This window comes from Biomphalaria glabrata, chromosome 9 (assembly GCF_947242115.1).
Source record: "Biomphalaria glabrata chromosome 9, xgBioGlab47.1, whole genome shotgun sequence".
NCBI lineage: Eukaryota > Metazoa > Mollusca > Gastropoda > Planorbidae > Biomphalaria > Biomphalaria glabrata.
Window position 1 is genome coordinate 37,796,652 of NC_074719.1, and position 27,233 is coordinate 37,823,884.

The 27,233-nt window shown below is 34.7% G+C and overlaps 1 protein-coding gene across 1 annotated transcript; it reads right to left on the reverse strand.

The window, feature by feature from the left end:
* LOC106056689 (O-acyltransferase like protein-like) lies at positions 1-26,356 on the reverse strand. The gene is made up of 15 exons (XM_056042167.1): positions 25,849-26,356; positions 21,077-21,240; positions 20,049-20,169; positions 16,306-16,402; positions 15,017-15,360; positions 13,612-13,779; positions 12,069-12,165; positions 9,388-9,480; positions 7,879-8,047; positions 7,165-7,244; positions 5,648-5,770; positions 5,130-5,256; positions 4,857-5,046; positions 3,753-3,895; positions 1-2,907 (listed from the first exon to the last, which is right to left on the reverse strand). Exons 1-15 carry the CDS (start codon positions 26,306-26,308, stop codon positions 2,788-2,790), a joined length of 2,496 nt encoding a protein of 831 aa, XP_055898142.1. The 5' UTR covers positions 26,309-26,356; the 3' UTR covers positions 1-2,787.
* Positions 26,357-27,233: the final 877 nt, after the last annotated feature.

The following is a 27,233-nucleotide window of genomic DNA, read 5'->3' on the forward strand; positions in this document are numbered from 1 at the left end:
CAGGATAGAACATCTTAGTTTATTTCTACATTTATTCTCATAATTTATTCTCCAGGGCTCAATGTTCATTTGGTAGTCGAATTTCATTTTATACTGAATTTATAATTAATAGCGTTTAACTATACTACTTTAGTAACGTGTAGTAGTGCTTGGCGTGGGGGGGGGGGGGGGAGGGGTAGAGAGAGAAAGAAAAGAGAGAGAGAGAGAGAGAGAGAGATCCTAATATAATTCAGGGGTGAGGGTATGGATTCCATTATTTGATGCAAGGTAGTTTTAGCATTTCATAAGTTTGGTAGCTGGAAAACCAGCTTTACCTACATCATTAACTACAACATTAACTACAACATTAACTACAACATTAACTACAACATTAACTACAACATTAACTACAACATTAATTACAACATTAACTACAACATTAACTATAGCATTAACGATAACATTAACTACAACATTAACTACAACATTAACTATAACAATAACTACAACGTTAACTATAACATTAACTACAACATTAACTATAACATTAACAACAACATTAACAACAACATTAACTACAACATTAACTGCAACATTAACTACTACATTAACTACAACATTAACTACAACATTAACTACAACATTAACTATAACATTAACAACAACATTAACTACAACATTAACTGCAACATTAACTACTACATTTACTACAACATTAACTACAACATTAACTACAACATTAACTATAACATTAACTACAACATTAACTACAACATTAACTACAACATTAAAAACAACATTGACTAAATCATTAACTACAATATTTACTACAACATTAATTACAACATTAACTACAACATTAACTATAACATTAACGATAACATTAACTATAACATTAACTACAACATTAACTACAACATTAACTACAACATTAACTATAACATTAACTACAACATTTACTACAACATTAATTACAACATTAACTACAACATTAACTATAACATTAACGATAACATTAACTATAACATTAACTACAACATTAACTACAACATTAACTACAACATTAACTACAACATTAACTATAACATTAACTACAACATTAACTACAACATTAACTACAACATTAACTATAACATTAACTACAACATTTACTACAACATTAATTACAACATTAACTACAACATTAACTATAACATTAACGATAACATTAACTACAACATTAATTATAACATTAACTATAACATTAACTACAACATTAACTATAACAATAACTACAACGTTAACTATAACATTAACTACAACATTAACTATAACATTAACAACAACATTAACAACAACATTAACTACAACATTAACTGCAACATTAACTACAACATTAACTACAACATTAACTACAACATTAACTATAACATTTACTATAACATTAACTATAACATTAACTACAACATTAACTACAACATTAACTACAACATTAACTATAACATTAACTACAACATTAGCTACAACATTAACTACAACATTAAAAACAACATTGACTATAACATTAACTACAAGATTAACTACAACATTAACTACAACATTTACTACAACATTAACTATAACATTAACTACAACATTAACTATAACATTAACTACAACATTAACTACAACATTAACTACAACATTAACTACAACATTAACTACAACATTAACTACAACATTAACTATAACATTAACTACAACATTAACTACAACATTAACTATAACATTAACTACAACATTAACTACAACATTAACAACAACATTAACAACAACATTAACTACAACATTAACTATAGCATTAACTATAACATTAACTACAACATTAACAACAACATTAACAACAACATTAACTATAACATTAACTATAACATTAACAACAACATTAACTACAAAATTAACTACAACATATACTACAACATTAACTACAACATTAACTATACATCCTAGAAAAGTTTTTGGTGAGTTTCAAATAATGAAAAAAGAACACTGCGAGGATTATTTTGTATATTGGCATGTACAAACAAAATATTTTAATAATACTTAAATGTAAAATGTCATTCATACCAGTTTGCTCAACTTTATTCAAGTATATACATATCAATTTCCTTTTTTTTCACATAAATACCATTGTGTATGACACGCACTCACATTTAGAGTTTAAGGACATTACAAACACTAATATTTGAAAGACTGGAGGAAAGCTAAAACTTACACACACACAAAAGTTTGAAGTCAATAATTACAATAGATGACACAGTGGCATTACAACAATGTCATATAAAACATGGTCAGAACTTTTGTATGGTCCTTTGAGCAATTGGTGAAATATTCTTCAGACTCATGGCTAGAAACCAGCAATAGAACATCTGAAACTAAAAACCTCTTTTATGTGACTAGAGTTCTAATTTGTTTCCTTTATTCCATTTATTGGAGAAAAAAAAAGATTAAAACTTTTTTTTTCACGTAAAACATTATTTAGAAAAATTAGAATATACACCTAATTAATTTATTGAATAACATGCATGAATAGATTGGCCCAGTGATACGCCTAGGACGCATTCATCATCATTTTTTGAAGTAACGTCTGTATTTTATAAGATAAGATATCGTAATGTGGGACACTTGCTATTTATAAGCATTGCTCATACTTTAAATCTATAATGCTTAATATCACCACACTGAGGCATGAGCAAAGACTGCCTTTAGACTTCCAATAAAGCGACTCTTCCACTTTACCATTGAGACTAAATACATTTAATTATAAAATAAGATGATATTTTGTTCAAGTTAACGTCTGCTGTTTTTAAGGAACACTTTTTCCAGGCCGATCCAGGGTGACTCCAAGCCAAGCATGAGTACGAACGATGCCACGTAGGTGAAAAGTAGGATGCCAAGATACGTGACCACCTGAAAAGCAAATATTTTCAAACGCGTGAAAAGTAACTTTAAAAAATAAAACAAGCAAAATATGAAAACAAAATTCTAAAGGTTAGTAAATAGCAAGAGAACTAAACATTTACAATTACATCTCTCAATAATGTAGAAGTAATTTCAATTTTGATATTAAAAAAAATACTTAATTACCAGTAATTAATTGACTAGTCGTAATTAGTAAAATTTTTAACTAATTCATGTTTTGTTAGGTACAATAAATAATTGTTTAAACTTTCCAATTGATCTGAGAATGGGTGTGGGTGAAATAACGTGCACACTTATCTATATAAATCAAACATTTTTAGACCATATCTCAGAAAACTGAAGAATTATTTTCCTTTGCCTGTATCAAACAAAAATAATTAAAGTAATTAATTGACTATAGATCGCAAGGTCTAAAAGGGGAACTATTTTAGTTTAATTAATTGAATAATTAGTTTACATTTTTTTTTATATTGATTCATGTATTGTCTTCGCCAAAGTTTTAACTTGATCTGAGAAGGGGTGTAAAAGAAAAAACGTGTATAAACTTTTTTCCCAGACAGACAGACAGACTGACAGAGTGAGTTGATATAAGCTTTGTAGAAATCTCTGCACCCTACACTACACTAAACAATCCCACATCGATATGCTTTTAGGGCTTGTGCTCAAACTCCTGAAGACTTCCTGAACTTTAAGTTGTGCTAAAAAAAGATGTTAACGCAGCATGGGCCGGAAACGGACCGCGGTCCGTAGTCTGGCCTCCAACATATAGTAAGTACAAATAGCTTTTTATTATCGGCCTATATAATGTACAGTCTATATAAATGACAACGTACTGTGTTGGTGTCGTTTAGATTGTATAGAGACTCTTGGTTTCCATAGTAAACATTTAACAAACATGGATGTATGAGGTAGGCCATGTACGTCAGGCGACTCAATGCTACAAACGGTGACCATGACAACAGAGTATTTACAGGACCTAAAGAAGAATACAATCATAATTAATTAAAAATACAATATTTACTATTTGAAAAAAAACAACAATTTCTCTGCAACCAATATATTTTATGCTATGCTGTTTTTTACTCATATTTTCACTTCTAGTAACTATAAGTGTTACCCTGCCGCTATGGATACGCATAATTAGTAAACCACGATAGATTCTATTTAACTTTAGAGGTAATAAAAATGTTTTTAAAATGGAGAGAAATGTTCATTAATTGTTCATTAAAAATGTTTGTGGATGCACATCTGTGCTAGAGATTACACAATTTGTTGTACGGGCCGTAAAAGTGTTTCTATGTGACCTAAATACACTGGAATTAATTAAATAGTGTACAATACTCTTGGTAGAGGACCTCGGCCTTGCGTCCCGTTGGAAACATGTATACAAAAAAAAATGAGTAAGTTAATAGGGAAGCAGAGAAAAAGGAATTCAGTTGAGGTGTCAGATGGAACCAAGTTCATTGCAGCGGCAGGAATGAAAAGAGACGTTTTCCCAAATGACGAACATCCTTGGCAGCAGTTATATACAAATGTAGTTCTAAGTCTTTTAGGGATACATGCATTGAAAAAAGCACTACAGATGTGATGAATTACCATCTGTATGAAATCTGCTCAGACAAAAAGATGGTTTCATCCAGGTCAATTGACAAGAGCCTTATCGTTGGTTTAGACTTTAGATCAGGAGTTCTCAACCTGTGGCTCGCGACCCCCTTGGGGGTCGATTGACGATTAGCCAGTGGTCGCCTAAGACCATCGAAAATATGGATTGTTTTTGTCTATTCTTGTATTGCTGTGTGGGTGGGGTCGCGGCAGAGTGGGGGATTGTAAAAAAAAAGGGGTCGAGGAGTTTAAAAGGTTGAGAACCGCTGCTTTAGATTGTCGAACGTAATTTCTACTCTTAATTACACCCAAGAATCTGCTACTTTGAAACTTACCTCCATAACCAGAGGAACAAGCGATGATGACCCAACAAACACAAGCGCCCCAAGCCGATCTGGCCACGGCGTTGTAAAGAGCTGCAGCGCCCACGCTGCTCGGATTCTCTCCACCAACGTCGCCACGCAGACCGTAAACAATAGCCAGCCCGGAAGCTATGCTTACCGCCCAGCCGATGAAAGCTGTAACCTAGTAGAAAAAAAAAAGACAATTTAATAGATGCAAAAGTTCACTCTTGATATACGCTCTATGATTAATGTTCAAGATGTTACCTTGTTCAGGCGAACTCGACCATTGTTCACAGCTAAAAAATATCCAGCTAAAATGCCGACAATGTACGGACCCATTCGACAGTAAGGCGTAATGTAATAGTGAATCATATAATCCAGTGAACCAGGCCTGTGAATGGATAATAAAACGATTCTATTCCTATCTAAAGACTTGCACAATTTGTAAAGCGCCAAATAAAAACAAAACATTGAAAAATGCAAGCTTTTCTAAGGGGAAGCACTCCACATTGACAATTATATTTCAATAGTGTATCATTTATTTCCCCTTTTTGGATTTCAACCAAAGTTATTCATTATCAATGATAAATTGACTACTTGGTTTTAACTTATTCATGTTTCGTTAGATACAACAAATAGTTGTGTAAAGTTTCAACTTGATCCGAGACTGGGTGTTGGAGAAATAACGTGTGCACACAATGTGTTCCAGGCAGAGAGAGTGAGTGAGTAGATATCAGCTTGGTAAGCACGTGAAGGAAACAAAAGATCCAGTATGTACTCACTTGACTTTTATGTTCAGCCCGATCAATGTTGGACTCCACTCATTGTCTGAAGACAGGACCCCGGTGGTGATCCACTGGGCTAATAAGAAGATCCCGCAGCTGAGGAGCCCAGCGTAGACGTTACTGGAAATACAATGCACACTAACTTTAAGAGTATAGAGACTGTTTCAGAAACATTACTCTGTTCTAAGCTCTTTTATCTTATCTGGATTGGAGGGCTTTTCTGAATACAGAACTTTTGTGATTGTAGAGCTTTTGTGACTGTTTAACTTTCGTGAATGTAGAAATTTTGTTATTGTAGAACTTTTGTGAATGTAGAACTAGTGTGATTGTAGAACTTGTATGATTGTAGAACTTTTGTGATTGTAGAACTAGTGTGATTGTAGAACTAGTGTGATTGTAGAACTAGTGTGATTGTAGAACTAGTGTGATTGTAGAACTTTTGTGATTGTAGAACTTTTGTGATTGTAGAACTAGTGTGATTGTAGAACTAGTGTGATTGTAGAACTTTTGTGAATGTAAAACTTTAGTGAACAGGGAATTTTTCTTGCCTTGTAAAATATTGTGCTTCTTCTCAGATTTTACACTAACATAACCAACAGCTGTTTCATTATATAAAGAGCGGTGACCCGACAAAATAGCGCCGACAAAATAGCGGGGACTTGTATATGATATGTATACAAGTACCGGGTTATTAGTAATTCAATATCCTGGGCAGCATTTTTGTTTTCGATATTAGGCCTAATAAATCTGAAAATATGCCATATTTGCAGAGAACGAGAGTACTTAAAATTGTATATCATTCCCCCTTTTCACCAATCTTTAAAATGCATAACTTGCTAAAAAAAAAAATAGGATTTAGAAATGTGATGACCCCGTTCAGGTAGTGATGGAATCTCTAGGTGACATTTTCTACAAATTTAACTTTGTGAAAGTTTATATGTGTGCGTGTATAAATCTTACAAGTATCTTTGTCTGTTTTCAAAGTACACTTTTGGCATGTAAATAAATGTTATAGTTTGAAATTATTAATTTAGCTTATTATAATTTTTACTTACTGTTTGCATGTTTGTGTTTTAAGATATCTAAAGTGTTTCCTGCAAAATGACTGGAAAATAACAACATTAAAAGAAAAAAAAACCCGGCTCTATTCATATTTTACGATATTTAAAGTATTTCTTTCAAATGACTGAAATATATTTTTCCTGCACTATTTTGTCGACGCTATTTTGTTCGCGCTATTTTGTCGGCGCTATTTTGTCGGCGCTATTTTGTCGGCGCTATTTTGTCGGCGCTATTTTGTTCGCGCTATTTTGTTGGGGCGACTCAACTTTAGTTATCTATTTTATATACTTTATATATTTTGCTTTAGTTGTTGTTGTAATTGCCTGTTGTTTGGATTCGTAAATTCCCCTTGTTACAAAAACAAAACTCTTTCTATAGATATATAAAGTAGTCTCTGCTTTGTGATAATCTGCTTTTTTTTTTTAAGCTAAGCGAAAAGATTAAATACTTACAAGTAAAATGGAATCAGCATCAGTGGAGACAGAATAAAGAATTGCATATCATTAGCTAAGTACCAGGAGTGACCAAAACACTAAAATGAAAAAAAAAAAAGTTAAGCATAGTTCTTGAAACTAAATTTATAATTTTACATAAGCAATTTATATTTTAATACATTTTTAGAGTTGAAATATGTAGTTAACATTTAGGGAAAAAAGAATAAAGGCCGTTGGTCGTTGTGCTGGCTAGATGATAATCGCAAGGTAAGTAGGCAGTACGTGTAGGCCCCGGGGCAGGATTTTTGCGAAGGGCCCTATAATTTTCGAAAGATTTAATAAAGATCCACTTATGAATGAAAATACTTAATCTAAGAGTATGCTATATTTTAGAAGAAAGAAATAGATTTCTTGTAACTTTAATCTCACGTTCCTTTAAAAACAATATTGAATATGTATATTTTAGTTTTAAAAAAGTGTACATTTTTGAGTAAGTGGAGGGTAAGGCAGTTAGCAGACGTTCTGTCGTGAATCCGAAGCTGTAATTACTTATTGCGCTTAAAACAATATCGACACGAAACAAAATACTTCTCTCTCTCTCTCTCTTTCTCTCTTTCTCCTCTCTCTCTCTCTTTCTTTCTTTCTCCTCTCTCTCTCTCTTTCTTTCTCCTCTCTCTCTCTCTCTCTCTCACACACACGCACACACACACACAAAACAGTGGCTAACGTTACCGATGCATCTGTGTTGACCAGATTGTTGATGTACAATAGATTGGTCCACCAGTTCTTTTCGCAGCCACTCTTGTCAGATGGCTGGACCGTTGACCACATGGCGCCGGATCCCATAAACCTCTGCAGACCCAGGACACTCAAAAGTACCAGCATGTATGGAGGGGTTAACCTGGAGAGAGATGAATTGTGTAAATATTGCATAGACTGATATTTTGCTTACAATTACACCTGAAAATGAACATAGTATACTTGTCAATGATTATTGGTCGAGTTCTTACTTAAGTTGTATTGCCAAGAGCCAGGGTTCAAGAATATAATCTCCCCTCTCCCCAGTGACTAAAACTTGATTTAGTCTCCCCTTACGTATTGATGCCTTCCAAACATTGACTTCAAAGCAGGTACAATCCTTTATTTAGCAATATAATTTAATGAACATGTGATGTTATGCAAAATTGTAAAAGGAATAAAAAAAACAATAAAGTTACATTTCTTAATCTCATACATATAAATGATCTATTTGGTCATGTATTAATTAAATAGATCCTGCATGTCACAGGTCTAATCGAATAGAATCCGTTCGCCCCCATGCTTACTAGGTCACTGGGCACTTACCACCAGCTAAAAAAAAAATAGCAGTAAGCTAGAGTGCGGGCATATTAATAATAGAATTAATGTTCATTCTTCACTAGTGCTATTAGATCATGAAATGGGTTGCCTGAGCTAGCCAGAACAACCAGTGACTTGGCAGAATTTAAGTCATTGGCTAACATGCATGATTAGATGCCTGACACGTAGGACGTAATCATCCTCTTTTTTGAAGTAACGTCTGTATTATATATGATAAGATAATAACGTAAAGAAGGCTGCAGTGTTACGCATGCGCTTTAAAATTTTTAATAATTTTAATGTCATGATCTGATGTTTTACTTACGTGAGACCTAATTAATATTATTCAAACAATTAAAAAGAAAACGGATTTGTATAACAAGAAATATATTAAAAATATATTTAAAAAAAACAAAGCTTAAAAAAGAAACACTGCCATATATCTCAATACTGTAGGAATAAACTACCTTCTCTGTACAAAACTAAAGTCATAAATAAACACATATTGATTAACTAATCTGTTGATTTTTTTGTTGAATTATTTATTATCACTAACTATTAAGAGTTATGCAAAATTTCAACTAGATCCTTAAATATACAAAACGCAATAAGGGGGATAATTTAACATCTAACGCCATATTACTCAATAAGTAGCATTTACTTCCCTTTTTCGATACCAAACAAAATAATTAATTACCAAAGTCTATTGACAAATTGGTTATTTCTTTTATTGAGTAATGTTTTGTTAGATCATGGAACGGTTATATACGACAATTGTGCAAATAATTGTGCAAAGTTTCATCTTGATCCAGGAATAGATGTGGGAGAAATAACGTGTAATAAAATTGTACCAGACAGACAGACAGAGTGAGTTGATATAAACTTTGTAAATTTGTTCATTACCTCCAAAATCTATGAAAGTAAAACAGTCCCCATCTGATCTTCCAACCTTTCTTGGATATCTCTTTAGTTGTCAAGTAGGCCACCAATAGACCACTGGAAAATACAGCAAGAATGTAAACTGAAGTCCTGCGGAATACACTGTGTGTTTCTATGAATTTGCTCTTCTGAAAATCTCAATACGTTTTTAGTCAAGCGTGTGAAGGATTTAAGGCAATATAAACTTTCAAATCAAGTTAATAATAAAATAGTACCTTAGGTACCTATGTTGTTTGCTATAGACAGGGCCGCCGCGAGGGTTGTGGCCACCTGCGTGCGAAATTTAAAAATGCCGCCTCCTCTACTTTTTTTTTCTATGTTTAGAATCGAAATTAACTTAATAAAATTTCAATAAATAAAAACTTCCGTTTTTGGTTTTTCTCGGAAATAGTGTTGTCTACATAATTTTCAAGCGTTGTAAAAAGTTCTTCCTTCCTGGAGAAAGAATTGGAGATGCAGCAGGTTTCAGCAGAAATTCTTTCTCCTGGCGTCTGCAACGCCTTTTTTTGTCGTAATAAGAAGAGAGAATATTTTTAAAAGGCCAATATTAATGTGTTTTCTTTTAGAGCGGATTTTACATCCTAGTCAAAATAAAAGCTGAAGAACATATTAAGTCTAATAATAAATAGGCAGGCCTGGTCAAGTACATATAACACACGGACGTCTGTAATGAGCGTGATCTTTTTTATGATCATCTTCGTGGACGTCTCTGTCGCGGAACTTTATTTCACAAAAAAATCGTCACTATAATGAAGTGAAATAGTCGAAAGATATTCGCATTCTGAGATAAGAAAACCCAGAAGAATCACACTAGCGGTGGGTGACGTCAGGGCCGGTCTTAGAACAGTGCAACCTATGCAGCCGCAGTGGGCCCCGCACTTTTATAGGGCCAGCGCAAATTCTAGGTGTAAATTATTTAATTAAACCATTATAACCGCGGCCTCCAGATTTCCCAGGAACTTCTGAAAATCTGAAATTATTACAATATCCCGAAAAGTCATACAATCTCGTTAAAAATAGACAAAATTATCATTTGGGCTGTCATTCAATATGGAAAACGCCAATCCTACGCCTGATAAAAAATAAAAACAAAAAAAAAACTGCATTGTCAGATTTCATTTTAATAGCAATCTAATGTAAAGACAAATATATTTTCTAATCCGAAATCTTAATTTTCACTTATTATGATATCCCTACCCATACTGGGCCCCGCGCAATGCGATTCGCATAGGGCTCCGCAATAGTTAGGGCCGGCACTGGGAGACGTTTAGACAGGTTTTCTTTAAAAAAGTTTGTACCCATATTGTTGCATGCGCCTCTCGGGAAAACTGTCTACATTTGACAAGGTCTTATATAGACGATGAAACGACGTCTATATTAAGATATTTTAATTTTTAAACATTGGTAATAATGTCAATTTACTAATATTACTAATATATTAATAACTACAATAAAAATAAAACATTTTTTTTTTCGCCGTCCCCTCCACTTGTTGTAGGTCGGTCGTTGGTTTCTAGCTCACAACTTAATGTAGATCTACATCGGTAATCACCCACAACTTTTCTATGCTTAACTAACTGTCATTTTTTAACATAAAAATTGAATGATTTTAAAATTGACTTTTTGATTACTTTAATTCCTAGATCTGAGTTTACAAGGCGGGTATTCGAATAAATAACAATATTGATATGTATTAAGTAGATACTAAGAAGAACAAAGTAACAAAATGTGTTTACTGATCTGCTTCTGTAAGCGTCATTCAAAACAAATAACAAAAACAATCCACGAAAATTCAAGATCAGAAAAGAGTTAGGTGCCTATTGCAAAAACTCGAGGGAATCTTTGGCGCGCCGCTCTATCTTTTCCATGATCGAATATCTTATTTTTTTAGTTTTTAAAGGATAATGGAATAATTAGATTTGATATAAAATATTGTAGTAATTTTTTTAATGAACAAAAAATGTTAAAAATAAAGGTGCACATATTGCACAATAGGTAGCGGCGGCCCTGGCTCTACACTATGATGGATAGACACACTAGTCCTTGTTCAAATCTTTCAAATGTGACTATTACCAAGAATATGGTCCCCCGTTGGAGAACGGTGTAACCGATGGGATTGGCTTAGCAAGTCTTTCTTCCATCTTGACCACATGCATCTACGATCGCTAGAGCATTACTGTGGTAGCCCATTGGAAGTAATGTCCGCTCTGAAACTTGGCCTGTCCGATTCCTAGGGCGGATGTTGCCACGGAGGCACCACGCTGAGAAGACGGGAGCGTTAGGGTGGATGTTGCCACGGAGACACCACTCTGAGAAGACGGGAGCGTTAGGGTGGATGTTGCCACGGAGACACCACTCTGAGCAGACGGGAGCGTTAGGTCGGATGTTGCCACCGAGACACCACTCTGAGCAGACGGGAGCGTTAGGGCGGATGTTTCCACCGAGACACCACGCTGAGGTGACGGGAGAGTTTTCCTCCGTGGGCTACTGTAAGCCATCCTTTTAACTTCTTTTAAAACTTATTCGAACTCCAGATTTTTTTTTTCATACATGGAATTGAAGTCTCCATAAACTTTCTGCAGCTAGCCAGATATTGTTTACAGTATGGGCCACCTCAACGTTAAGGCTTTAGGTTGATTAGTTACCTTAGCGTAAAGAAAGTATCAACAGACACGAACGCGTTAGAGATGGCGTCAGCAGTCCACTGTCTCAACCGGACTGGTAGTTCGTCAACAACATTGGCTACACATAAAAAAAAAACAAGGTTCAAATTTAACAGCAACAATATGTAGAATATCAAACTTTTAGAGCAAAAAACAAAAACAACAAACAAGAACAACAACAGCAACAACAACAGCAAGCGACAACGAAAACATCATCAACTCATAGGACGACGATGAAGACAACAACATCTTTAACCACGAGAACAACAGCCACCGCTTTACTTCCCGGAAAAGAAATAACAGTTATGTACATAACTTTATCATAGTAAATAATTCTGTTGTAATTTTTCTTTCGGTGGCTGAGTGGTTAAAAGTTTGGCTTTCGAACCTGGGGTCCTGGGTTCAAACCTTGGTGAAGACTGGGATTTTGAATTTCGGAATTTTAAGTCCACCCAACTCTAATGGGTACCTGACTTTGGTTGGGGAAAGTAAAGGCGGTTGTGGTGGCCACATGACATCCTGATAGTTAACCGTTGGCCAAAGAAACAAGATGACCTTAACATCGTCTCCCTTATATATCGCAAGGTCTGGAAGGGGAACTTTACCTTCAATCAAAACCTGAGATACATGAATATTTAAATTGCTGTTGTATGACACATCGTCCATGCTCCTTTAACTTGCTCAGTGCGCTTTATGTCGGGGGGGGGGGGGGGGGGAAGCTCTATGAGATTCGAGCTCCAACCTACCCAAACGGATTCTGTCACTCAGCCACACATGGTGAATGGTATCGTAACATCTAGTCTACCAAACAAAAAACAACAACATGTACACCTAATAAAATTCAAACATTTGTTTTATTAAAATTTGTGTACTTTAAATCCTCTAATCATCACCTTTCACCGAAATTTCTGAAAGTTTGTTTGTAAACGAAGTAAAACAGCAAACAAAATTTAAAATAAAATCCTTCGAAAGTAAGAAAAATAGAAAAGCTTATCTAAGGGAAAGAACTCCACACTTACAGTATCTAACTATCTAGAAGTTAGTTTCCTTATTCGATATCAAACAAAATAATAAGTTATTAATAATTGACTAATTTGTTAAATATGTAATACATTCATGTTTTGTAAGATACAATTAATAATTGTTTAAAGTTTAAATTATCTATGGGGACAAAACACTACATACTTGGCAGTAATTGTTAGTAAAGGGTTAATTTCCCTTGGTGGTATCAAACCAAATAATAAATGACCCAGTAATTAATTGATTAATGTGTTAGTTTTTTTTTTTAAATATTGATTTAAGTCTTGTCTAAGCTAATAAATAATTGTGCAAAGTTTCAACTTGATCCGAGAATGCGTGTGGGAGAAATAACGTGTACAAACCTTTTACCAGACAAACAGACAGACAGACAAAGTGAGTTGATATTATTTTTTAAGTATAATTTCTTCAAACAGAAAACATGGGCTCTAATACAATGTATATAAAACCTGATTCGAGAACGAAAGATGGTTAAAGGGTTATTCACCTGCAGTGGGAAGTCCGAAGTCGAAGACATGCGCCAGCACCACCCACGACATGCTGAGACATCGAATACCGTTGACAGCCGTCAGTGATCCAGGAGGCTGTGATGTGTTCAGAACTTTAGAACCGTTGGTGTATACAGAGAAGGACAATAAAATCTGGGACAACACACCTGTTAAAATTTTTTTTTCTTTAATTTATGGGATAGAAAGTTTGATTCTAACCTATTTGGGAACACACATATAATGACGTGTTTCTGATACTAGATCTAGTATTGGTTGTCATACAAGGTTCTTTACAGAACATGCAATAAACAAGGAACAATTTGTGTTTAAAACAATTCCTCCTTTATAAAGCTGTATTTTATTCCTAAAAGTGATGACTACATTCTTAATTTAGTTTAGTTAAATAAACTTTAAATACCTTTAAATAAAACACCCTTAAATAGAGCTGATTACATTACAAGACTGTACAGTCGCACTAGTCCTAACCTTTAAAGCGGGCTTCCACTAATGAATGATGCATTAAAAAAAACAATTTTACCAACCAATTCCCTCCGAAAAAACATGTTTAAGCTCATGTTATCTACAGTTTCAACTCATGAGTATATAAAATTCTATTTTGTTGATACAGATCCAGACAGTGGTCTAGACTCTAGACTAGAATACTGGATCTAGAGATATGGAATAGAAGATTTTACTTTGGTGATGTCTATACATCCAGATTTAGAAGTCGGTGCTAAAAAATGTCTATTTATTTATTTAACTCTTTAACTCCATGCATGCGGGAATACCCAGTGACGAATGTGTTTTCCAGATAGAGATTGTCCAGACCTCCAAACCAAATTTAATTTTCAAGATTACTACATTTTGAAAGCTCATAAGTAAAACCAGAGTTTTCCCCGTGTGGCCAATTAGCTAGTTATTTTTTTTTAAAACTACATAAACTGCAAATTTCTAGGAAAATAGTTATAGCCGTTTTCGAGATTCATGTTCACTGACCTACCGCCTTTATAGAATTTGCAATCTGATAAGTGGAATCCTAGATAATATGTAGATTCTTATATCGAAAAAGAATCACTTTGTCGCTATATTAATTTTATCAGCAAAAAATAAATAAAAATTCATGAATAATCCTTGTCCTTGTGCTGATCCGTCGAAGCCCGCCTTTGAGTTTCTGAAATAACACGAACTCTCTTTGAAATTTTTTTTTCTTGAAAGAAAATATATTTTATATAATCCTTTTCCATTGCCAACGATTAACCTTTTTTTTTGAGAATACAAAAGGTCTAAAACGTAAATATTTTTAATGATACAACAGTTGCCTGCATTTCCACTGGGAGTAAACTATAGATTGATTTGCTTTATGTATGACTTTAAAAATACCCCAGCTATATCTAAACGTCTTACCATAACAAGTGCTAGCTTTGGGCTCTATCTTTGCTTTCCTAAGCAATGGTTCGTCCTCTTTCAACAGCACTGTCCCAGACGTGTTGTATAGCTCCTCCCTGCTTCTGAGGCTGTCTCCATTCATGGGCGCCTGGTCACGCGACGTCACTTCCTCTTCGATGGTCCTCTCCACGTCAGGGATAGAAAGGTAGTTGAACCTGCTTTGTGCACTGAACGCATTCTCCAGGCCAGAGTCCACGCAGTCGTCACCTTGATCCTGGGCAGCCCATTTCGGTCGTTGAATGACCAGAAGGTCGAAAAGAGTGCCGCATACCAGTAATGCCAAAATGATGGACAAAAGAACGCTAAAAGTATTGAAAAGTATTACATTGGAATTAGGTGATTTATACGTTTTGGTAATTTCAGAAATCAAATCCATTCACCCAGATCCCAAAGTACGCCATAGAATCTTTATATAACTGAAATAATAACAGCAGGGGAGGACTAGGTATCCGCCAGGAATCACTATATGATTCGGCCCAAAACCTGATTGCATATGATATACATAAAACTAAACGCATGTACGCAAACGAGGGTTTGAGTAACGTGTTGTATTTCTACATGTAAATAGACTTAAAGGCTGTAGGAAATTTCAATTTGTACTCAAGACAATCTACAATGCAATCACAATGTTAATTAGTTTATGAAGTTATTTTGATATAACAAAGAGTAGAGCATAAAACTTAATGGCTGTCTATTCGCGTGTTATGCGCTCTGGAGTGTCGTCCCGGGTTTGAACTCTGCCCGCCCCCCACACCTCCCCCCTCCCCTTCGGCTGTCCTGTGGGATGTTTGGGCTATTTTGGAAGTAACAACCAAAACATGTCAAACAAAGCCAAAGATTATAATGAAGCGTAACCATTAAAAGGTACGGTGAGGCCAATCACGTTTACGGGACTTACTGACATTTAAAGTGGCCTACTCGCCAACTTCACCGGCCCATTTATGTACCAGCCCACCGGACATTTTCCCAGTTGCCCATATAGCCAGCCCGCCCCTGCTCGCCAGCAACAAAGACGTAGCTAAACAAATGGAACACTAAATCTACGGCAGGGAAACTGTCGCAGTGATCACAGAAAGACAATCAAAAACACAGCAAGATAAAACATGAACAAGAGGTTAAGCTTGCTATTCACAACACCCATGTGCAATTGAAACGTCCATTGTAGCCGAAACGGCGTCGGATTACTGAACGAGTCGGATTACAAAGTGTCGGACTATCTGTTCTGTATCTGTACTAACTGTACTTACATTGAGGCTACAGTGGCACTAGTATACTCCCTCTGGTCCGAGCGGCATTCTGTTGGCATGGCAACTAAACTCGAAGAGACATTTAATAAATTCAAACCTGCCGAACATAATGAATCCAACAAAAAGAAATTATTTTCTATCTTTTTCTATTATTATTTGGTATTTTATTATATCTTATAATTTACGGGCTTTTATTTAAAACAAGAATGTTAACTTCTCTTATCAACGTATTAAACCTGGTCGTTCATGTTGAGTAAAGAGTGAAAGTTTACCCAATTTAAATAATTTCCTGGCTGATTCAGGCAGCCCGTTCCATGCTTGAATGACACTATTTCTTATATCATTTGTCCTTAGGGTTAACAGATATCTACATGCCCAAAGGAGTACAAAAAAGAAGACAAAGCCTTACAAAGGAGGGCAAAAAAGAAGACAAAGCCTTACAAAGGAGGGCAAAAAAGAAGACAAAGCCTTACAAAGGAGGACAAAAAAGAAGACAAAGCCTTACAAAGGAGTACAAAAAGGAAGACAAAGCCTTACAAAGGAGGACAAAAAGGAAGACAAAGCCTTACAAAGGAGGACAAAAAGAAAGACAAAGCCTTACAAAGGAGGACAAAAAAGAAGACAAAGCCTTACAATGGAGGACAAAAAGGAAGACAAAGCCTTACAAAGGAGGACAAAAAGGAAGACAAAGCCTTACAAAGGAGGACAAAAAGACTAAGACTGCTTTATTGATCCTTACGGAAATTTGTTGTGATTACAAGGACTCTTTTCTCATATAAAGACAACACAACAGAAAAATACACATAAATACAACAGACAACATAAAGAGTTCATTCAGCGACTACACACAGGTATCTTGGTGCTTTTCATGTTCCCTGATCAATGAGTGGCGGTGATAGAGTCTGACCGAGTGAGGTACGAACGAGTTTTTGTACCTGTCCGTTCTTGTTTTGATTGACAGCAATCGCCCACTTCGCGACGACCTGACTAGTTCTGATGGAGCGGGTGGCCTTTGTCTTCCACTTTTTCGATTTTTCTTAGGCACTTTTGTTCAAAGTAAACTGCACATATTTATTTGGTTAAACAGGAATTGTAGGCTGTAATACAACTTCATTACATATTATATTTCTCAGAAGAAAGGACTTGTTACAGTAGTTCATCATTGGAGCTGCCCGGTGCTCCATGCAACGTATTCTCTTGAATATCCACAGATTGACAGAAGTCTTTCAGAGCCTCCGTGCGTACAAAATAAATTGAAAAATCGTTGAACACTTTAACCTCCTATTGTCCTGCGAACACAACACACGTATCTTATATAATACAGACGTTACTTCAAAAAAGAAGATGATTACGTCCTACGCGTCATGCATCTAGTCATGCATGGTGACCAATGATTTAAATTCTGCCAAGTCATTGTTTTTTTCTGGAGAGCTCAGGGCAACCCATTGCATGTTATAGTAGCACTAGGGAAGAAGGAGCTTGTGTACACATTTGTCTTAGCATATGGAACGAGGAATGTGCCTTTATCTTTGTGTCTTTCTGAATATTTTATTAGATTTTATTTGTGTATTTGAAGAATTTAGTTGATTGCTTTTATTTTGTCTGCGTTACTAGTAAATGACGTCACGCTCTAGGGGGGAGGGGAGTTGAGAAAATGATACACTTAGTAAAACATCAACATGAACTTTACATTATTTCTCGCTAAGCAATTTAATTGTCGAGTCAGCTCCTCAAGCAGAAGAAGAAAATCTTCCCGTGTATACTATCGATGAGCACATGAAACCTCTTTGGGAACAAAATTGATGAGAAATAAATAATTTGAAATAAATACTTTATTTTTATTTTGTGACGTGACGCAGTGGGGGAGGGGGGGGGGTTCTGAGAATTTGTGATACTTTGTGACAAGGGGGGAGGGGGGGGGTCAAAAAAGGTCATTTTTTGCGTGATGTCATTTATGAATGACCACTAGTGTCACTGAACTTCTGTAGTACTAGTTTGTGATCTGGCGCATGCAACGTTGTTATCAGTATCTGAATTCCGAAACATCTTTCGTATTAGTCTAGCAGTGCATTCCCTTGTCTTATGACTGATGATGTGTGGCAGTGTGATAAGCTAATAGTGTAGAACGAGCCTCCATGTATTTCAAAGAGTGTTTCAGTTGAAAAACACTGTGACTTTTGCAGACTACGCCCATGTTCTTGCAGTGTTTTTCGCAGGCTAAATCAGAGATGCATCCCTCACGTACGAATCGCAAACGATACTGACACAGCTTCATTTTCTGTGCGGCCATCACCAAAACCACGGGTACCTAGTCCTTCACAGGATCAGAGAAGTTACATATCCTCTTAACTTTCTAGCCTTAGTCCATATCTTGAAAACAGATTCTATTTCTTAAACACATACATGACGACATCGAGTACGCAAATTGAATTGGTTGATGCTATGTATTAATTGGTCATTATCAAGTGTATTTATCATGGCAGTCTTGCGGTGAAGTTTGACATCTTATGTTAAGGCAGTTTTTATACTTAAACCAGTTCATATCAAGTATTAAATCCGATCGCTAGATTGTATGCCATTAAACAGATGTGAAAAAGTCGGACATTTTGACACTTTAGACCAGTGATGCTCAACCTAATTTGACCTGCGGGCCATTTTAACTTTCGACACGCGTGTTGCGGGCCACATCAACATAATGGTAAAATATGAAATCAAAATTCACTTGAAACCATTTGCAACTATTGGATCTAGTTCTTACATTAATTAATGGGATAGTTAAAGTCTATCATTTTTTACGCGTCTAAAAAATGTTGCTTCATTTCTACTTAAAATGAGAGCAGCATTGTAGCTACTTTTACCACCAACTATTTTCTTGTCTCTTTTTGGTCAAATCTCTAGGCGTAGTTTAACCAATCTTTTATACGCAGCTCAAACCAAGAAGGCTCAAACCAAGAAGGCCTTCATATTTGTTTTATAATGCCACTGTATATGTTTTTTTTTTAAACATCCAGACTTTCTTTACAAAACAAACTATGTTGGCTTATTATCATGTTCCACAAAAAAGATCCATTCACTTATCCGGGTAGATTCTACATTCAGAGTTCCATTGCACAAACTCATACTCGTTAAAGGTCATGGTACCAATCCATCAGAGAAACAAGTGAGGGCCCTAACAAAGGTAAAGATATATTTTAAACTTTTTTTTGAAGGGGAGAGAATTTATTACTTTATGTGCCGACTTTTCGGCGGGCCGGATGCAACCACGACGCGGGCCGGCTCTGGCCCGCGGGCCGTACTTTGGGCATCACTGCTTTAGACTAATGCCGGCCGCCGGACGGAAGACATGACCTCCTTTTGTGGGACCCTATTAGTCCTAGCAATTGGAACTAAAAATGAGTTTTGATCATTTGTGGTACTGAGTTTGTAGTATATATATTTCTAGTTATGTTCAAGTGTAGTATATATATGTATATATATATATATATATATATATATATATATATATATATATATATATATATATATATTTATAGTTATGTTCAAGTGTAGTATATATATATATATATATTTATAGTTATGTTCAAGTGTAGTATATATATATATATATATATATTTATATATATATAGTTATGTTCAAGTGTAGTAGTATGTAAAATTGCCTCTTTTATACTGGGGTGTATCTAAGTTAGATTTGGAGCAATGGTCAGTTATAATTAAAGAAATAGATTTATTTTTTTGTTTACCTTCTTGGACGATGCCTGTGATCTCGCTTTCAGTACAACTGTCAGGCATACACGAGCCAATCTGAAGAGGTAGCGATCCAAACAGCGAGGCTTGTGTCAATGACATCGTGCCGAGTCCTGGCTATGAAATACATTTACTAAAACGGTCAAGAGTTCATCATTATTGAGAAGGTGTATATAGTCCCTAATCATTTCTAGTGTTCATTTGTTTATCAGGACCGTATTTCATCAGGTTTTTTTGGATTGGGGAGGGGCTTCATGCCTCTCTTTAATAATATAAAGCATAAAGTAGAGCTTATGTATGTATGTATATATGTATGTATGTATGTGTGTATGTGTGTTTGTATGTATGTATATATGTATGTATGTATGTATGTATGTATGTATGTATGTTTGTATGTATTTATGTATGTGTATGTATGTATGTATGTATGTATGTATGTATGTATGTCCCTCATAGAAATCAAAACAATTTGACCAATCTTGATAATACTTTGCATAAATGTTCCTAGGTACTAACTGGAACCGTTGCATATGTAAAGTAGCGCTAAAACAAGCTTAAGACCCTAAAATAAATCCCAACTCTATGAAAGTATTACTAATTCATGGACTTAGGTCATTATAGCCATGTTTACATGAGACGAGATCGAAAGGATCTAGATCTAGAACTAATTTTAAGAACTACACTGTGCAAAGATAGTTTTTCACTTTAACACATGAAAATACAAAATATAGTCCATTCATTTAATAAAATTAACCTTTAAATTTCGTGTTTCAAAAGCATTATTAATTTATTCGTTCCTTATATCCTTAGGCGTCCTTTATACCCCATTCATCGCGCCACCGAAAGAGTTGGGGATTGTAAAAAGGGGTCGCGAGTTTAAAAGGTTGAGAACCGCTGATCTAGTTCATTTATTTATTTCAAAATAAATAAAATAAAAAAATGCAGGTTATTTAAAGGAAATATTTTTTTTTATTTAATCTCATTACTTTTTAAAGTAGATTTTTTTCAAAAAAAAGATAATTACCTTGGCCGCAAAGTTCAAGACACAGTAGTTCCCCTTGAAAGCACTGCCACCTTCATCCGGCAGAGGAGGGGGCGCTTTTGAACTTCTGCATTCCTTGTAACTCCCTACAAATATAAGTCGCCCCAAGAGAATGGACGGTCCTGGTTTGCCCCATGAGTCTAGAACTGGAACACGAATAGAGAGAAGGGTGATTTTTTTATTTGCTACCCAGTGGTTCTGAAACGACGGGTCGCGGGTTCAAATCTCGGTGAAGACTGGGATATCTAATTCCGGGATTTCAAGAGCGCTTCTGAATCCAACCTATTCCAACCTATATTTGATACCTTTACATTAGTCTGCAAAGTCGAGGCGGATGATAGTTGTGCTGGCCCATGACCGTCGGCCATAGAAACAGAAGACTCAACATTATCTGCCTGACAGATCGCAAGGTGTCAAATAGATGTTTTACTTTCTTTTATTAGTATTCATATTTTTTTTTACCGAAAAGTGACTAGAAAAAATCTTTTTTAGCGGCCCCCGTAAGGGGAAAAAGCCGCTATTAGGTTTGTGCAAAATGTCCGTCTGTCCGTCTGTCACACTCAGATCTCGAAAACTAGAAGAGATATGAAAATATTATTTCATCATTAAATGCGGCTTGAAAAGTTTAGGTGCAACGCCTACTTTTGGTTTTCTAAATGCCAACTTTTAATTTATAAAATTAATTATGCAAGCGGTTTTTTCATAAAAATACACCAATTCTAAAACAATTACGTAAATGTAAGGGAGGCAATGTTACAATATGCTAACAAAGATGGACAATTTTTGTGTATTTTCAGTATCACTAAGTCAAATATATTTTCAGGAAATGTTTACAACAAATATAAATAATAGTTAAAGATGTTTTTTCTGGTCGACTAGCTGCTAAAATTAAAAGCAAACATTTCTGTTTGTTTATATAGGCTAATAATGCACTTTGTATGTAAATATCACGCACATTTTTTTTAAATGGACTTTTTATGTAGCGATTTTCGTGCAGTAGCGTAACGTCGCAACATGATCAGGTGCTAAACCAATTCCTTAAACTTTTTTTAAAAATCAGATTTTATTTATTTTTTGTTTAGTGCCCCCATCCGAATAAAAGAAGATTATTTTTGTACGTTTTGTCTGTTGGTCGGTCTGTCCGTCACGATTAGATTAAAAAAACTAGAACTCTAAAAGCTATTGAAAATCTGATTTACCCTTTAATGTTCCTCCCGTAACATCTCAATAGTTTTTTAAGTATCTAAAAATTGATTGTTCCGGATTTTTTTGTGCAAAACTAATCAACCCCAACAAATGTTTTTTTGCTCTTCTAATTTATATTACATTCAATTTCCATGCTTAAACGTTGCAAAAACACATTATCAATAATATGTTGTTCCGTTTTTTATGTAAAAAGCATATTAATGCTAAATCAAAATCTCTATACTGACTTATATTTCATTAAGTGTAAAAATGTTCCGGATATTGTTTTATAAAACATGAATTATGCCTAATGATTGTTTGAAATCGCATAATTTACTAATATTACACTTATATTATTTGACAATGCGTCACTATAATTTGGTTATCAATATCAAATTGTTCCGTATTTTCATCTTTAAACAAATTTTTAAAATATCGACAATAGGTTGTTCAGGGCTTTAAAAAAAAGTAATTTACTAGAATAGATTACTGAAAATTACTTTTTAGACATTTAATTTTCTTGCTGAAACATAACATAGAAGTTTTGTAATCGATAAAGAAAGTTCCGGATATTGTTTCTTACAAATCGTCGCCAGAAATTTCCGAATTTATTTAAAAATCTACTAACGCCAAATAATTGTTTGAACTCCCTCTTCTAATTAATAAACAAATAATCTTCTCATTTACGAAATAATGATTTTACGGAGTTTTATGAAAAATATTTTAACTCACTACTCTCTAACAGTACATTTAACTTTCTACCTAAAACATAAAAAAATCTAATTATCGTTAATATTATGTTCCGATTTTTAAGGAAAACAGAATCCAAACACCAAAGTAAGGTATGAAAATCTCTCCACATGGCTGTAGTACATCTAATTTTTATACGAGACCATCCAAAAAATTTAATTAACGGTATTACATTTATCGGAAATTCTCTTTTTCTTTTACTATTTATACAAACATCCGGAACAATCTATTATATAAACTTTTCAATTGTGTTCATACCTACAAATTATTGCGATGTTTTGAAACGTACAATAAAGGTTAATCAATTTTTAATAACTTTTAGTTGTTGTTTTTTTTATATCAAGAGGACGGACTGACCGACTGACAGACAAAACGCAAAAACAATGCGGCTTTGATCCTCTTTAAATAAATTCTATTAGAACTCAGTGCACCAATGTCTATGAACCCTCGTTAAATATCTCGTGTAAATAAAGACATTTTTTTATGGTTCCGGTACTAGTCTATTGTGAGGTAATGGAATTTTTTTTCTTTGACGTAATATAAATGGACTCTTTAAATGTAATGTTAAAAGAACGCACTCGGTGCACCAATGTCTATTAACACTCGAAAAATTGCTTGTATTGATGAAAACATATTTTAGTCTAACTAAGCCGTGTGACGTAGTGTTTTTTTTCCTTTGACGTCATATGGAATGAATTCCTTAAATGATATGCTAAAAGAACGCTCTCGGTGCACCAATGTCTATGAACACTCGATAAATGGCTCGTAATGATGAAGGCGATTTTTATTCTAGCTAGCCCGTGTGACGTAGTGTTTTTTTTCCTTTGACGTCATATGGAATGAATTCTTTAAATGAAATGCTTAAAGAACGCGGTATAGTAATGTTTATTAAGCCTTGTTATGTGACTCGCGGTTTAAAAAAGGAATGATATCTTGATTTAGATCTAATCTAGATTTTTTAAACTAGATCTAGATTTTTATTACAGTATATCTAGATCTGGATTTATATTCTAATTAAAATTATTTTAGAGTCTAGATCTAGAATTTCTAGATCTAGTTTAGACTAAAATAGACTAGATTAAGATGTAGAATTTCAATTTCTAAACTTAAAGTGTAAAAACAAAGTGTAGATTTTCATTTCCAAACGTTTTGATCAATATTGTAATGTTTTAATATACTAAAACTAATCTACTATTTTTTTATTTAATTTAAATTTAAATTTACGGCAAATGAATCTTTGAAACATTATTACTTTTGTCCATCAAAATTAAATCACCTCTTGAATATTATTTGCGAATATGCAGATACGACAGGGATCCGACCTCGACGGGGGCCGCCTCTGAGTTTGTGTAACACAAACTCTCTTTGTAATCTTGTTTTTAAAGGACTAAATTAGGTATTTTAATATTTTTGATGGTTTAAAAACTGTATTTAATTAAAACGTTTTCTAAAAGGAAATTGAACAGTTAAAGATGAAAGAATAAAAATAAACAAAAAGGGAATGTACTTGAAGGCATGAAAGCATTTGAATATATTACATTTGTTATTCTAATGTTTTGTTTTACATGTTTCGGATGTTCCTTCAGAGTTGAAGATAGTTTACTTCCTAGTCCAAACCTCCCGCAGGACGACGGGGGATGGGAGCGGGCAGGGTTTGAACCCTCGACCGTCGATAAATCCGAACGACAGTCCAGCACGCAAACCTCACGACCAGGCAGCCATCCATTCTATGGTAAAAACGTACACAGATGATGAGGTCACGTGAGTGTGGGTGTGTATCGGGGGAATGTAATTGTTTGTTTGTAATTGAAGATGAAAAGAAACAGAGAAAAAGAAGAACAGAGAGAACGAGACAGAGAGCAATAGAGAGTAAGTAATTAAAGGAACTGGGAAAATGGCGAAAGACAGAGAAAGAGAGAAAGAGAAATACCAAGATGGAGTGCGCAAAATATAGCAACAAAAAAACGTTAAAATATTAAAGAGTAAAAGAAAAAAGAAGAGGAAAATAAGACAGGAGACTCAAGAGAATGTAAGACAGGAGACTCAAGAGAATGTAAGACACAAGACTCAAGAGAAAGTAAGACACGAGACTCAAGAGAAAGTAAGACAGGAGACTTAAGAGAAAGTAAGACACAAGACTCAAGAGAAAGTAAGACACGAGATCAAGAGAAAGTAAGACAGGAGACTCAAGAGAAAGTAAGACAGGAGACTCAAGAGAATGTAAGACACAAGACTCAAGAGAAAGTATGACAGGAGACTCAAGAGAAAGTAGGAGAGGAGACTCAAGAGAATGTAAGACACAAGACTCAAGAGAAAGTAAGACAGGAGACTCAAGAGAAAATAAGACAGGAGACTCAAGAGAAAGTAAGACAGGAGACTCAAGAGAAAGTAAGACAGGAGACTCAAGAGAAAGTAAGACAGGAGACTCAAGAGAAAATAAGACAGGAGACTCAAGAGAAAGTAAGACAGGAGACTCAAGAGAAAGTAAGACAGGAGACTCAAGAGAAAGTAAGACAGGAGACTCAAGAGAAAGTAAGACAGGAGACTCAATAGATAGGTGTGAAAGACAACTTGTGTATGTGAAAAAAGAACAGAACCTCTGAATGACAGTCACTAGGATTGACCTGTTTATTGTGTATTTAACTTATCTCTGAGACACACACACATACCCTAACACACCCACACATTACTCACAAACAACACACAAGCACAGCTTTCTCAGGGTGGTAACTATCAGTACGTTTATCATATCAATAGTATTAGTTATAGACAAACAAAGGACTACCGAAGACAGGGAAAAACAAAAATGTATTACTCACAAGGCCATGTCCACTCGTTTTCTTTAACGTTCTTAAAAAGACGCTGGACGTCAACGAAACAATTATTCTGACTTGAACCAACAAATGGAATGCCTGGACGCTGAGACCTTTCGCTGCTCAAAGCCTCTTCAATATCCGTATCATTTATTTCAGATGCCCCACTCGATCCATCGAAAGCATTTCTGGATCCGGCGGAAATACTTAAAATAGAACTTCCAATGATTCCTGCCTTTCCGAAAAGCTCTTTGTCTAAAAAGAGACTATAGTACAGTTTGAGTATTTCTTGATAGTTTGAGTGGCCATGACTTTGAGAAATGTGGTTTAACCTGGTGAAAGTCCCTGGATATGTCTCCGGATCTGGAAATAGAATCGTGTCGTCTGCCTCACAAAAGACTAATTTATTCATGAAAACCGACAAAGCAAGTGTAAATATTATCTTAAGTATACTTCTTGAAGGCATGTTAATACAGTCTATATCCTTTCCAAAGCACAGATATTTTATTTGTTTTCAATGGAAGTATATTGCAAAACAGCACTATGTGAAGTCAAAGTTGATAGTTGTTCGCTATAAATAGTCATTATGATCTAGCCGAGATTCCATACCGTAGAGTGAGATAGTGAATCACGGACAAAGTTCGAGTTTTCTAGTTTAAAATCTAGACTTTTACTTTGTCTGTTTATAAGGAAATCTAACTACTAAATACTACTTACAAAGTTCTAAATACATTCATGCATGTGTACATTAAGATCTTTACGTATAATACAGATCTTTTCTTAGAGAGAATAAACAACTTTATTCTACAAAATAAAATGTATCAGTAATTTTTTTTTAGCATGAAGAATAAAGTTTCAAGTGGCGCCTTTTGGGTAAAGTCTGGGGTCAAAGCAGTCCGATATAGAATCAAACCTAGGATCGCCTCTATCTTCATATATAGAATTACGTAAGAATTGTAAAGTTCAGACCTGACATTGAACCCCCCCCCCCCCCCCCACAAAAGAAACTCTATCCTACAACAAATAATCCTCATGGGAAAGTAATAGGTTCTAGTCTTGTATTGCTCATATATCTTTAATATGAAAGTAAGGATTTTGATTTTTAGCGGCCCCCGAAAGGAGAAAAGACTCTTTTAGTTTCGTGTGGTCTGTCTGTCCGTCTGTCCGTTCGTCCTGTTGAGATCTCGTAAACTAAAAATATATTGAAAATCCAACATCATAGTATTTAAGATCATACAAAGTTCTGATGCAACGGCTACTTTTTTCTTTTCTGAAAGCGAAAAATCTAATTTTTAAAATTAATTATGCAAGCAGTTTTTTTTCCATAAAAGTACACCATATTTACAACTATTCACTATTAGTAGTAACAATCGCCGAAGGCTATCTAATAA

Bases quoted from the DNA above. Each gene is read 5' to 3' on its own strand.
- LOC106056689 (XM_056042167.1), bottom strand. From the start codon at position 26,308: ATGCCTTCAAGAAGTATACTTAAGATAATATTTACACTTGCTTTGTCG. The intron at 7,245-7,878 runs GTAACGTTAGCC...TTTTCATTTTAG, and splicing joins TGGTCAACACAGATGCATCG to TGTTTTGGTCACTCCTGGTA. The intron at 5,257-5,647 runs GTGAGTACATAC...ATCCATTCACAG, and splicing joins GGGCTGAACATAAAAGTCAA to GCCTGGTTCACTGGATTATA.